General features: G+C 38.9%; 1 protein-coding gene across 1 annotated transcript in view; it reads right to left on the reverse strand.

Annotated features, from left to right (window-relative positions):
* The window catches only part of LOC126236856 (intraflagellar transport protein 140 homolog), a 267,376-nt gene that overhangs the window by 31,048 nt on the left and 223,606 nt on the right, over positions 1-12,722 (reverse strand). Inside the window, exons 22-23 of the mRNA XM_049946468.1 lie at positions 11,190-11,359; positions 10,507-10,700 (exon numbers count right to left, since the gene is read on the reverse strand). Of these exons, the coding sequence (XP_049802425.1) occupies positions 10,507-10,700; positions 11,190-11,359 (364 nt within the window). The remainder of the gene's footprint in view (positions 1-10,506; positions 10,701-11,189; positions 11,360-12,722) is intronic.

Genomic DNA, 12,722 nt, shown 5'->3' on the forward strand with positions numbered 1-12,722 from the left:
CACTAACCTCATCTCACTATATTTACCGATATGTAAAGTTTTCTGGCATTCAATTGCCTCTTTGGCTTTGATGGCGATACATGTCTCCTGGAATACACATGTAAAAGAGAATAGACATGAAGTGAGTAATATAAATGAACAAATGGAGGTGCTACATAAAGCTCCAAAAAGTCTCTATCTCAACGTGCTCGAAGAGATTGAAATATATGCTCATCAAAGAAAAACCCCAGGCCTACTACTTAATGAGCAAAGTGATTTTATGCACAGGAATTATTATGAGATTTTTAAAGACCTGTTTTAGGCTTACTCTTGAAAGCAACAGCACGCCCCAGTAAGAAACAGCTGCAGCGGAACGGCCCTCAGCGTACTGGCGGCGAGGCGAATTGGATGCGGCGGAAGAGGACTCGGCGTGGCGTTGTATACGTTCTGACGTAGGGAAATCCACTCCACCACCAATCAAAACAAAGAAGAGGAAACGCACATTTTCGAAACAATATCTACATTTTAATTATATTTTATGTTTCTTTAAAAATAAATTTTAAATTAGTGTAAATTTTTCGTTACATGGTCCACTCAAAAAAGATTATTCATATGTTATTGCCTTAAAAAATTGTTTTATTAAAAAGAATATTCGCCATTAATATATATGGTGAAATAATAACAGATGCACAATTGTTATAGGTAGAGGGCACTTTTTACTGTTACCAATCAGGTTACTCTTGAAAACTGTGATATAAGGTTTTAACAGATTGAAATTTACTTTACTTATGACAGTGAACCGAGTGTTCTGTACGGACAAGTTACTCTGTAACTACAATATATGGTATGTTGGTATTTAATACGTTCCAAAATTTCTTTTTGTAAACTAAGATGTTTCTATCACTAACTGTATCTCTTTTGTATATATGGTTCTCGGGCGAGACGTCGGATGTCATAGTGAAAACTCCACAATATTTCGTCAGCGCAACTGGCCAACATCTTCAGGTGCGACGAACACACTGCTAAGGCAGGACCAGGGCTCCCCATTTATGCCAGTTTTAGGCAGGAAGTGCGCATGCGGGGAGGCGCCAAATTCGGTGGCCAATTACATTTTTAACTTTGTCTAACAGATCTGAAGATGGGCAGCTAGCCCGAAACTGGTAATTGAAAATAAAGTATAGCGATCGAAGACTGAAATGCCATATTTTACTAAGCTATTATATGTTTCAAAATATGTTATTTCTACTTTATTTGATTTCAGGAGTATTTAACTTTTACTGCAAAGACAACACTGATGCACTACAATGTGATATCAAACGAATCATCACACTCGACAGACTACATGTGGGGATTCCCTGTAGCATGAACAGTACTTAGTAGCACCCAGTTATATTTCATTTCACAAGCGATGGTGGCTGGCGCAGTTGCAGGGAGTGGCAGCAACCAGTTTCAAACAATTGGGTGCTTACTTATTTCATTGTTGCATAGAATAACCACTGAGAGCTTGTTGGCTCAGGCAGGGAGCGTCACGTCAGATGTGCAGAAAAACTAACTCGACTGTTGTTGTTCATGGTGAGCACTATACAATTGTGATTCTCAGTGTATGGTATTATTTCACGACTTCATACTTGTATAGCTATGCCAAAACCACAGTATATGCAAAAGTTTCAGGATTCTTGGCTTCAAGACCCACATTTAAAAGATTGGGTTCAGGTTATTGAAAGTACTATGGGTCAGGTAGCGAATTGCAAGTTTTGTGGTACAGTTTTAAGGAGTCACTATGGTAATTTGAACTCTCGCGGGACGTCAAAGAAGCATCTAAAAAATAAAAAGGTAAGCACCCTTTTTTTTAAATTGATTAGTCATTCATTAATTGGTTTTACATCTTTGACCACTCTTTGACTAAATAAATTGTTGCAGTTTCTGCCTATGCAACCTACAATTGCTTTTAAGTTAGGGGCCATTGGGAATAAGAGAAAAAGTAAGAAGAAAGACTTTCATTATTCACAGCCACGCATACTAGTAACCATGTAGTTGACCATTTGGGAGAGGTAATTAATCACAGTCATGAAAAAGATATAGAAAAATTTCAGATGCACTGAACTAAGTGCACCTCAGTTATAAAAAACATGTTAATCACCGCATTTCCCTGATGTTCTAAAACAAGATTGCAAAGATCAACCATTTAGGTTATTAATTGATGAATCTACTGATATTGCTGTAGATAAATACCTGGGATTGATTATTGTCTATTACAATAAGTTACACCAAAAAATAGTATCTACATACCTTGACCTTGCTGCTTAAGTGTAATGCTGGAGCTATTGTCTGTGCTATAAAGAAGACACTTGAACGGTTTGATTTGCGACTTGAAAATTTAATGGGCAATCATTCAGATAATGTCTCTGTCATGGTTGGAGTAAATAACAGAGAATTTATGGAATTGAAAGAAGAGGTACCACACCTGATTTTAGTACATTGCTTGTGCCATTCCTTGCGACTGGCTGCTTCAGCTGCTGAAAAAGAATTTTTACCGAGAAATTTGGAGTTTCTAATTAAAGAGACATATGATTGGTTTAGTCGCTCCTCTTCCAGACAATCTCTTTGTAAGGAGCTATACAAAACCACCAACGAAAGACAAAAACCGTTAAAAATAGTTGAAGCATGCCAGACAGGGTGGTTACCAATAGAACCCAATGTATCAAAATATACACACAATGGTCAGAGCCAAAAACAAATTTTTCCATAGCTAAAGTGCATAAAGGTGTCACATGACAGAGTTATTGCACTTTACTTATGTGAACGAGATTAATTATACATATACTTCATTTTTATATCCAATATTATTTGAAATAAACAGAGTCAATAAAATGTTCGAGTCGAAAGATACAGATCACACCAAACTCTTTGATGAGTTGACCAACCTGATTGATATGCTTATCAGCAAAGTTATGTTACCTGAAATTAATGTTAGTATTTTTATTCAAAAATTCATGATTTCTTCTATTTAAGATGTTAGCTGGAATTCCACTTTGAGAAGCAGTTGTTTGAAATGAGAGAAAAAAGGATTACCATCGGAAGATGAAGAAATGTTGCATAATCAGTACCTAACATTTATATTAAGTCTGATTGAAGATATAAAAAAAACAGGTTACCAGAAAATTTGACACTGATAAAAAAAATTTCTGGAATACATGTTGAACAAGCACTTAATCACAACAAAGAAAATCTGGTTTACATAATGGCTCAGTTCAACAAAAGTGTAGAACTTATAGCAAAAGTGGATGATCAGTGGTGACAAATTCATTTGCTGAACTGGAGCGAGACCAAAGATACAAAATAATTTTGGAATGAAGTATTGCATTTCAAAAATGCTCAAGAGGAATCCAGATTTGAGGAATTAGTGGCTTTTGCGATTACTCGCCTAATACTGCCTCATTCCAGTGCCTATGTTGACAGACTAGTTAGCAATATGAATGTAATAAAAAACAATCAGAGGAATAGAATGAAGTTAAATCTTTTAACTGCTATACTAAGAATACGCAGTGGTTTGACTTGGAAGGAAAATGCTGCAATGAATATGAAATTACAGTAAACCTTGTAAAACAAATCGATACCAAAGAATCGTATCAGTCTGAAACCAAAGATGATGATGATGATGATGATGATGATGATGATGATGATGATGATGCAGATGCATAATAATAATAAAAAAAATAAAATTGTGGTAATTTAAGTGATTACGAGAGTAGGGGCATTTTTGTTAGTGGTTTTCTGGTGGTTTTGCACTGAAACTGGTAGGGAACTCACTTTAACTATTGGTAACACCGGTTTATTATAAGAACAGCATACCCCGTGAGACGGGATGACGAATTTCTCCAGATGTCGCATTTTCTTAGATGCCACTGCGCCCTGCGAAAACGGCACCCACTAAATCATTTTATGGATGAGGTGGAGCTTGCTTTCACTAGGAAGCTTCCCTCATCTTGTGAAGGGGTTTGACCGCAGAACCTCCACGCCAATGCTGTTTTTTTGGAGAACAGAATGTATACTGCACTGCAGTGATTGGTTGAGGAAGATCGGGTCTCCTTGCTAGAAAACATGATTGGCACGGTAACCACTGCTGGGGCATGATAGCTTTATTCTAGAACATTGGGGAGGGGGAAACTGCCATTTTTCAGAAGGTTTTGAGCAACGGGGGAAACTGGGACTTGCTTCTCGACCTTCACGTAGTACATTTGCTAGGGCTCTTCCCTTTATATGGAGAGAGCAGTTAGTTGAAAAGATGTCCGGACACCTGGGCGAAACTTATATTTTCCTGGACATGAGACAATCACCGGTGGATGTGGGGGTCATCTCCCGCAGTACGACACTTCGTCTTTCACCAGCTATATTGGTAACATTGTGCAGCTTTGGCACATTCAGAAGCCTATCAATTGTTTTCACAAGCATCTTTTTTCATAGCAGCCTTGTACCTGCAGTAGTCACACCGTGTCCATTGCATGCTTAATTATATTTTGACACAAGAGACCAATCAGTGGAATGATGCAGTAGAATGTGCTTGCCTACACTGACATCCTTCCACTCATTGTAACCAGTCTCATTTACATGTAAATTCCAGTTAGGTTCCCCAAGTCTATTGCCAACCAACATGAGTTCGCGTTAATGCAATGTTACACAGTTGAAGTTTCTGTTTATATGTTTGTTCTCACTTGACCCTGACATTAGTTAGTAAATTTCTTTGTGATACCTTAGGTCCTTGTTATTAATTTTTTCAATGACACCCATTCTCATTCCCTATGAGTCATTTATTTTGTTGTGAGTCTGAAGTAATTAAAGTAATTTTATGTCTACTTAGCTACCTCAGGGTGACCAACATAGGGGCCACTGGTTAATATCAAATTTCCTTGCGTTATTGGTAAATGTGGCACCTCTTGGATATGGTGGTTATGACTTTTTAGTCATTTGGCAGCCAGAGAACTGCTGCCACCATAGGCTAGCTTACATCGTAGCTTAACTGGTCAGAGACCTTTTTTTAATAGTATAATACACTATCCAAAGATAAAGATAGTTTTACTAAAGATAAATAAGGAAATTTCTCATTTATTGGTGATTATTAACTTTTCTGTTACCTGCATAGCAAGGTAGACTGTTCATTAAACATTAAATGAGAAAATAAATATATTGAAACATTATAATTAATATACTGAACTCCTTATGATTATGGGTGAACAGCACATTTTATTATGTTTCATAGTTTTTATTCAAGATGAGCATCACACTTTATTACGCTTCCCATTTTTATACACTGAAGCAATTGATGGCAAAAAGATAAGAAGTGGCACTCCACTAGCTTGAAACAAAAGCTGTAGTTGTTATTGTCATTGTTGTGGTCTTCAATTTGAAGGCTGATCTACATCTACATCTACATCTACATGACTACTCTGCAATTCACATTTAAGTGCTTGGCAGAGGGTTCATCGAACCACAATCACACTCTCTCTCTACCATTCCACTCCCGAACAGCACGCGGGAGAAACGAACACCTAAACCTTTCTGTTCGAGCTCTGATTTCTCTTATTTTATTTTGATGATCATTCCTACCTATGTAGGTTGGGCTCAACAAAATATTTTCGCATTCAGAAGAGAAAGTTGGTGACTGAAATTTCGTAAATAGATCTCGCCGCGACAAAAAACGTCTTTGCTTTAATGACTTCCATTCCAACTCGTGTATCATATCTGCCACACTCTCTCCCCTATTACGTGATAATACAAAATGAGCTGCCCTTTTTTGCACCCTTTCGATGTCCTCCGTCAATCCCACCTGGTAAGGATCCCACACTGCGCAGCAATATTCTAACAGAGGACGAACGAGTGTAGTGTAAGCTGTCTCTTTAGTGGACTTGTTGCATCTTCTAAGTGTCCTGCCAATGAAACGCAACCTCTGGCTCGTCTTCCCCACAATATTATCTATGTGGTCTTTCCAACTGAAGTTGTTCGTGATTTTAACACCCAGGTACTTAGTTGAATTGACAGCCTTGAGAATTGTACTATTTATCGAGTAATCGAATTCCAATGGATTTCTTTTGGAACTCATGTGGATCACCTCGCACTTTTCGTTATTTAGCGTCAACTGCCACCTGCCACACCATATAACAATCTTTTCTAAATCACTTTGCAACTGATACTGGTCTTCGGATGACCTTACTAGACGGTAAATTACAGCATCATCTGCGAACAACCTAAGAGAACTGCTCAGATTGTCACCCAGGTCATTTATATAGATCAGGAACAGCAGAGGTCCCAGGACGCTTCCCTGGGGAACACCTGATATCACTTCAGTTTTACTCGATTTGCCGTCTATTACTACGAACTGTGACCTTCCTGACAGGAAATCACGAATCCAGTCACACAACTGAGACGATATCCCATAGGCCCGCAGCTTGATTAGAAGTCGTTTGTGAGGAACGGTGTCAAAAGCTTTCTGGAAATCCAGAAATACGGAATCAACCTGAGATCCCCTGTCGATAGCGGCCATTACTTTGTGCGAATAAAGAGCTAGCTGTGTTGAACAAGAACGATGTTTTCTGTAACCATGTTGATTACGTATCAATAGATCGTTCCATTCGAGGTGATTCATAATGTTTGAATACAGTATATGCTCCAAAACCCTACTGCAAACCGATGTCAATGATATAGGTCTGTAGTTCGATGGATTATTCCTACTACCCTTCTTAAACACTGGTGCGACCTGCGCAATTTTCCAGTCTGTAGGTACAGATCTATCGGTGAGCGAGCGGTTGTATATGATTGCTAAGTATGGAGCTATTGTATCAGCGTAATCTGAAAGGAACGTAATCGGTGTAGAATCTGGAACTGAAGACTTGCCCGTATCAAGCGATCTGAGTTGCTTCACAACCCCTAAGGTATCTACTTCTAAGAAACTCATGCTAGCAGCTGTTCGTGTTTCAAATTCTGGAATATTCCATTCGTCTTCCCTGGTGAAGGAATTTCGGAAAACTGCGTTCAATAACTCCGCTTTAGCGGCACAGTCGTCGGTAACAGTACCATCGGCACTGCGTAGCGAAGGTATTGACTGCATCTTGCCACTTGTGTACTTTACATACGACCAGAATTACTTCGGATTTTCTACCAAATTTCGAGACAATGTTTTGTTGTGGGACCTATTAAAGGCATCTCGCATTGAAGTCCGTGCCAAATTTCACGCGTCTGTAAATTTTAGCCACTCTTCGGGATTTCGCGTTCTTCTGAACTTCGCATGCTTTTTCCGTTGCCTCTCCAACAGCGTTCGGACCTGTTTTGTGTACCATGGGGGATCAGTTCCATCTCTTACCAATTTATGAGGTATGAATCTCACAATTGCTGTTGCTAATATATCTTTGAATTTGAGCCACACCTCGTCTACATTTGCATAGTTAGTTAGGAAGGAATGGAGATTGTCTCTTAGGAAGGCTTCTAGTGACACTTTATCCACTTTTTTAAATAAAATTATTTTGCATTTGTTTCTGGTGGATTTGGAAGAAACGGTATTGAGCCTAGCTAGAACGACCTTGTGATCACTAATCCCTGTATCAGTCATGATGCTCTCTATTAGCTCTGGATTGTTTGTGGCTAAGAGGTCAAGTGTGTTTTCGCAACCATTTACAATTTGCATGGGTTCATGGACTAACTGCTCGAAATAATTTTCGGAGAAGGCATTTAGGACAATCTCGGAAGATGTTTTCTGCCTACCACTGGTTTTGAACAAGTATTTTTGCCAACATATCGAGGGAAGGTTGAAGTCCCCACCAACTATAACCGTATGAGTGGGGTATTTATTTGTTTGTTGATCTGATGCAGTTCTCCATGGCAGTCTAGCCTGTGCAAGCCTCCTCATCTCTACATGACTGCTGCAACCTACATCCATTTGGACCTTCTTTCTTTATTCAAGCCTTGGTCTCCCTCTACTATTTTTACCCCACACTCTTCCCTCCATTACTATCTTGATGATTCCTTGATGCCTCAGGATGTGTCTCATCAACTGATCCCCTCTTTTTGTCAGGTTCTGCCACAAATTTCCTTTTTAACCCTAATATGAATCATTACCGTATCATTAATTACTTGTTGTACCCATCTAATCTTCAGCATTCCCTTTTATGTTCTTTAACTCTTATAACAGCAGCCTGGTTTCTATATTTTTTGCGCCTAATCTTCCACTCCCTGTATTTTTTTTTAAAGCAATGTGGGCTTGTAATTAAGAAAAAGAAACTATATCGGTCTATTTGCTCTTGGGGGATTATATGATGAGGATTGGCAAGGGGACAACAGAAGGTAGCTCCAGTAGCCCAAGACCCATCTCAGAGGTAAAGGTAAAGAAGAATAAGCCATAAAGCATCTGTTCTGATGATGACTTGGAACAGAAGAGAGAGAGAGAGAGATTTTCTGCTGCAGCTCTGAGAGTCCTCAGTCTCAGGTGATTGTTGCAACATGATTTGATTGGCAGGGCAGCTTTGCTGATACCAATTCAGCCTATTTGGCATGAATCAGTAGATTGTTGTTGCATGCTGAATGGCTATGGACCAAAAGGTGGCCTCTTTGTAAAATTTAAATAATGAAATTTTCTTGTGTTTGGGGCCTGGGTTGCCTGGGCAGTGCATTACAGTCAACATTACCATAAGCTTTCTCTTGTAACATATAAACAGCACGGATTAAGAAAATATCATTCTTGTGAAGCACAACTGGCTCAACTCACTTACAGTAATGAGTACTACTGAGAGGGTATATCAAGTCGATTCCATGTTTCTAGCTTTCCAAAAGATTATTGACACCATTCCTCACAAGTGATGTCTAATCAAATTTTGTGCCTATGGATTATTACCTCAGTTGTGCGACCAGATTCATGAATTCCAGTCAGAAAGGTTACAGTTCATACTAATTGACAGGAAGCCATCTAGTCAAACTGAAATCATATCTTGATCAAAAAATGGAAAATACAGGATGGGATGTAACAATATTATGAATAGGAAACTTGCTACTCACCTTATAATGGAGATATTGAGTTGCAGACAGGCACAACAAAAATACCGTCATAATATAAGCTTTCAGTCATCACGCCCTTTGTCGAAATTGTCGAAAATCGATGACAGACACGCAAACTCTCTCTCTCTCTCTCTCTCTCTCTCTCTCTCTCTCTCTCACACACACACACACACACTCAAACAAACAAATGCAACTTGCACTCACATACACATGACTGCAGCCTCTGGGAGCTGAAGCCAGTGTGGCTTCAGCTGTTCAGCTGCCAGAGGCTGCAGTCGTGTGTGTGTGTGTGTGTGTGTGTGTGTGTCATCATTTTTGACAAAGGCCTTGATGGTTAAAAGCTTATATTGTGACAGTATTTTTGTTGTGCCTATTTGTGACTCAGCACCTCTGCTAGATGCTGAAGTCACATCTTGGATTTCCCAAGGAAATGTTACAGACGCTCTGATGTTCCCAATTTAAATCAACTATTTAGGAGACAATATGAGCAACTCTCTTACATTGTTTGCCAATGATCCTGTCATTTACCATTTCACAAAGTCATCAGATGATCAAAACCAATTGCGGAATGATTTAGACAAGATATATAGATGGCGCCAAAAGTGGCAACTGCCTCTACGTAATAAAAAGGGTTAAGTTATCCATGTAAGTACTAAAAGGAATCTGTTAAATTTTCGTTACATGAGAAATCGTACAAATCTAGAGGCTCCTGAGTCAACTAAATACCTAGCAATTACAATTATGAACAACTTAAATATTTGTAATGATCACATAGATAATGTTGTGGGGAGGGCGGAGTGAGACAAGTCAAAGACTTCATTTTATTGGTAGAACACTTGGAAGATGGAACAAATCTACTAAAGAGCCTGGCTACACTACACTTGTCCATCCCCTTCTGGAGTACTGCTGTGCAGTATGGAATGCTTACCACATAGGACTGACAGAGGACATGAAAAACATTCACAGAAGGACAGCTTGTTTTGTATTATCTTGAAATACGGGAGAGAGTGTCACATATACAATAAGCAACTTGGAATGGCAATTATTAAAACAAAGAGACTTTTTGTTGTGGTGAGAACTTTTAATGAAATTTCAATCACCAGTTTTCTCCCCTAAATGCCAAAATATTTTGTTGATTCCTGCCTGTAAAGGGAGAAATGGCCATCATAATGAAATAGAGAAATCAGGCTCACTTGCAACAATCTAGGTTTTCATTTCTCCTAATTGCTATTCAAGAAATAAACGGTTGAGAACTAGTTTGAAAATGGTTCTATGAACCCACTTCCCAGCACTTAAGTGTGAATTTCATAACAGTGATGTAGATGGGGATGAAGAAATGGGGCGAAATTCTTCCACTGTCGAATTTAAAGATCCCTAAATATTCTGTTTAACTATCTTTTGTACGATGCATACATTTCATATCAATATGAGACTTTCCTGTATGATATAATCACAACATGTAATTAAATAACTTTAATCTATCTATACCTGTTAACTGCCGTATCTGATCCAGTATGTTCCTTGCTCCATTCCAGTCTTGTCGTGCGGCCCTATCTTCTACCACAGCTGCAAGAACATCACCTCTTCTCAATGGACCCTCCGGACTTGGCCCTTCTTCTATTTGATGTATTAATGATGTACACTGTGTTTCTGCTGTTTCTTTCTCACCACGGGCAAATAATCTGAAATTTAAGTTACATGTTTGAGATATGCCTTAGCAACAGGCAGGATGCCATAAAGTTTATCTACGTTAATGCTATTACAGTGCATAAAATAATTTCTCATTTGTATCTCTTTTCTCTTTATTCTCTTTCACGCACACACACATGTGTAGCTCAGTTATACAGCTTTGGATATTATGCATTTTGCACCCATAAATCAAATAATCCCAATCTATTTTGAATTTGTGATATTGGCTGCAAGTGAATAAGATGGTACTTTACTGAAACCGGTAGTAATAATAAAGAAAGATTAATACAGCTTAGTGTCATGCATATTTAAAGATATTATAGCTGTTGGAACGTTGCGTGGAAAAAAAAAAGTATGTATAAGAAGAATAAAAATCTAAGGACTTGTTCATATGTCCATAATTTTTATCTCACAGAGTTTAGTGTCCTACAAATGTGCTTATGTACATATTAAGTAGCAAGATAACAGTTGAATTTTCCTACCTCAACACATCTATAAAGCGCTTGACAAGTGCTGCTCGCTGCGTTACTGTTTCCACTGCTCTCTCATGCTGTGAAGGGTCTTTTGGATTAGTAACTCTGGCCAAGCAGCGGCTTGCTTCTCCCAAAGCACCTAATGCCTTCTCATAATTACGATATTCATCAACCTCTACCTGAATGAATAAAAGTGCTAATTATGCATTAGTTACTTTAAAGTTTTAAAAGTTTCATTTAAAGGCACTACATATTCACATATACTAAAGCAATCTAATGCAATAACAGTTAACATTGTTGCATGGTTTTACAACCAACACAAGAAGGGAAGATTGAAGTTTGAACTTTGGCATTTGATTGCATATGCCATCTACAGCATTTAAATATGTTACAATTATTGGAGAACATTGCTGCATTAATAAAGTGACCACAACTGGCATGTTTAAAGACACACAGTTAACTGATTTTAGAAGAGAATTAAGACAGTAATTTGTATATTAAGCTCTATTGTATCCACCTGGTGTTATACTACTCTGGATAATACGCAGACATTGTGGGCTGCTACCTCTCCAGGAGAATGAGAGTAAACAGCTCACATCAACAGAAGTCATCAAACTGTTTAATAGCCTAACATCACATGGGTCAGGCTGTTTACCTCATAGCTTCACATGGTCTCCAAGCCATCCAGTGGTGTCAACCACAGGCAGCAAGCCCCTTTTAGTAGAAAGCACAGTAGGCAGGGCATCTTAATTATGCCACACCATGCGAGACTATTTAGGCTTAGGCCACCACCGGAACTTTCTGCAGCCAGTTACCACTCTGGGATTCACACCAGCCACACTAGAGGCTCATGGATCGAAGTCATCATCATCATCATCGTCATGAGCAACTGTCACCAATACTACACAGAACCAGCATGCACCACCCCCAGATGCCATGCCTCACTGCACATCATCTCCTCATTGAGCTACTGCCTCCAAAAACTGCCGCTGTCTGATGTTCAGGAAGTACCGTTGTTCCACCAGCAGCTATCATCTTTGAGCTACACCTCAAATGATCCTGAAGCCTCTCTCTCTTGAGGTCACACTTACTGCCAGGTTGGATCCTAATGTCCCTGCTCTGCTGCCTACAATGACTTGTGGACTTCATTGTGTAGGTGCATCCCAGACAATATCTAGGAGAGACATTTCTATTTGTATTTTTGTGTTTGGACATTCATCCACAGACACTGTACTTGATTTCTGTTCTTATATTGATAGTAAACAGTTATTGTGGCACTTGTGCATTTCAGTTGTGGTCTGTACCACCCCTCGGCTTCTGACACAAACTGGCTATGAGTCTACTTTTCACAAAAGTTACAGTGCATTTAGAGTCAAAATGTGAGCTGTTCTTGTCTCCTATCCTCATCTGCTATACTGCACTGGTTTCAAGACTGTTTTTCACAGAGGCTGATGGTAGTCTTCTTTTTCTTGTTTTGTTTTGTTGTGTTGTGTGTGTGTTTTTAGGTTGCATTGGTGGGGGGCAGTTTGCAGACTAAACTGA

Source organism: Schistocerca nitens, chromosome 2, assembly GCF_023898315.1.
Source record: "Schistocerca nitens isolate TAMUIC-IGC-003100 chromosome 2, iqSchNite1.1, whole genome shotgun sequence".
NCBI lineage: Eukaryota > Metazoa > Arthropoda > Insecta > Orthoptera > Acrididae > Schistocerca > Schistocerca nitens.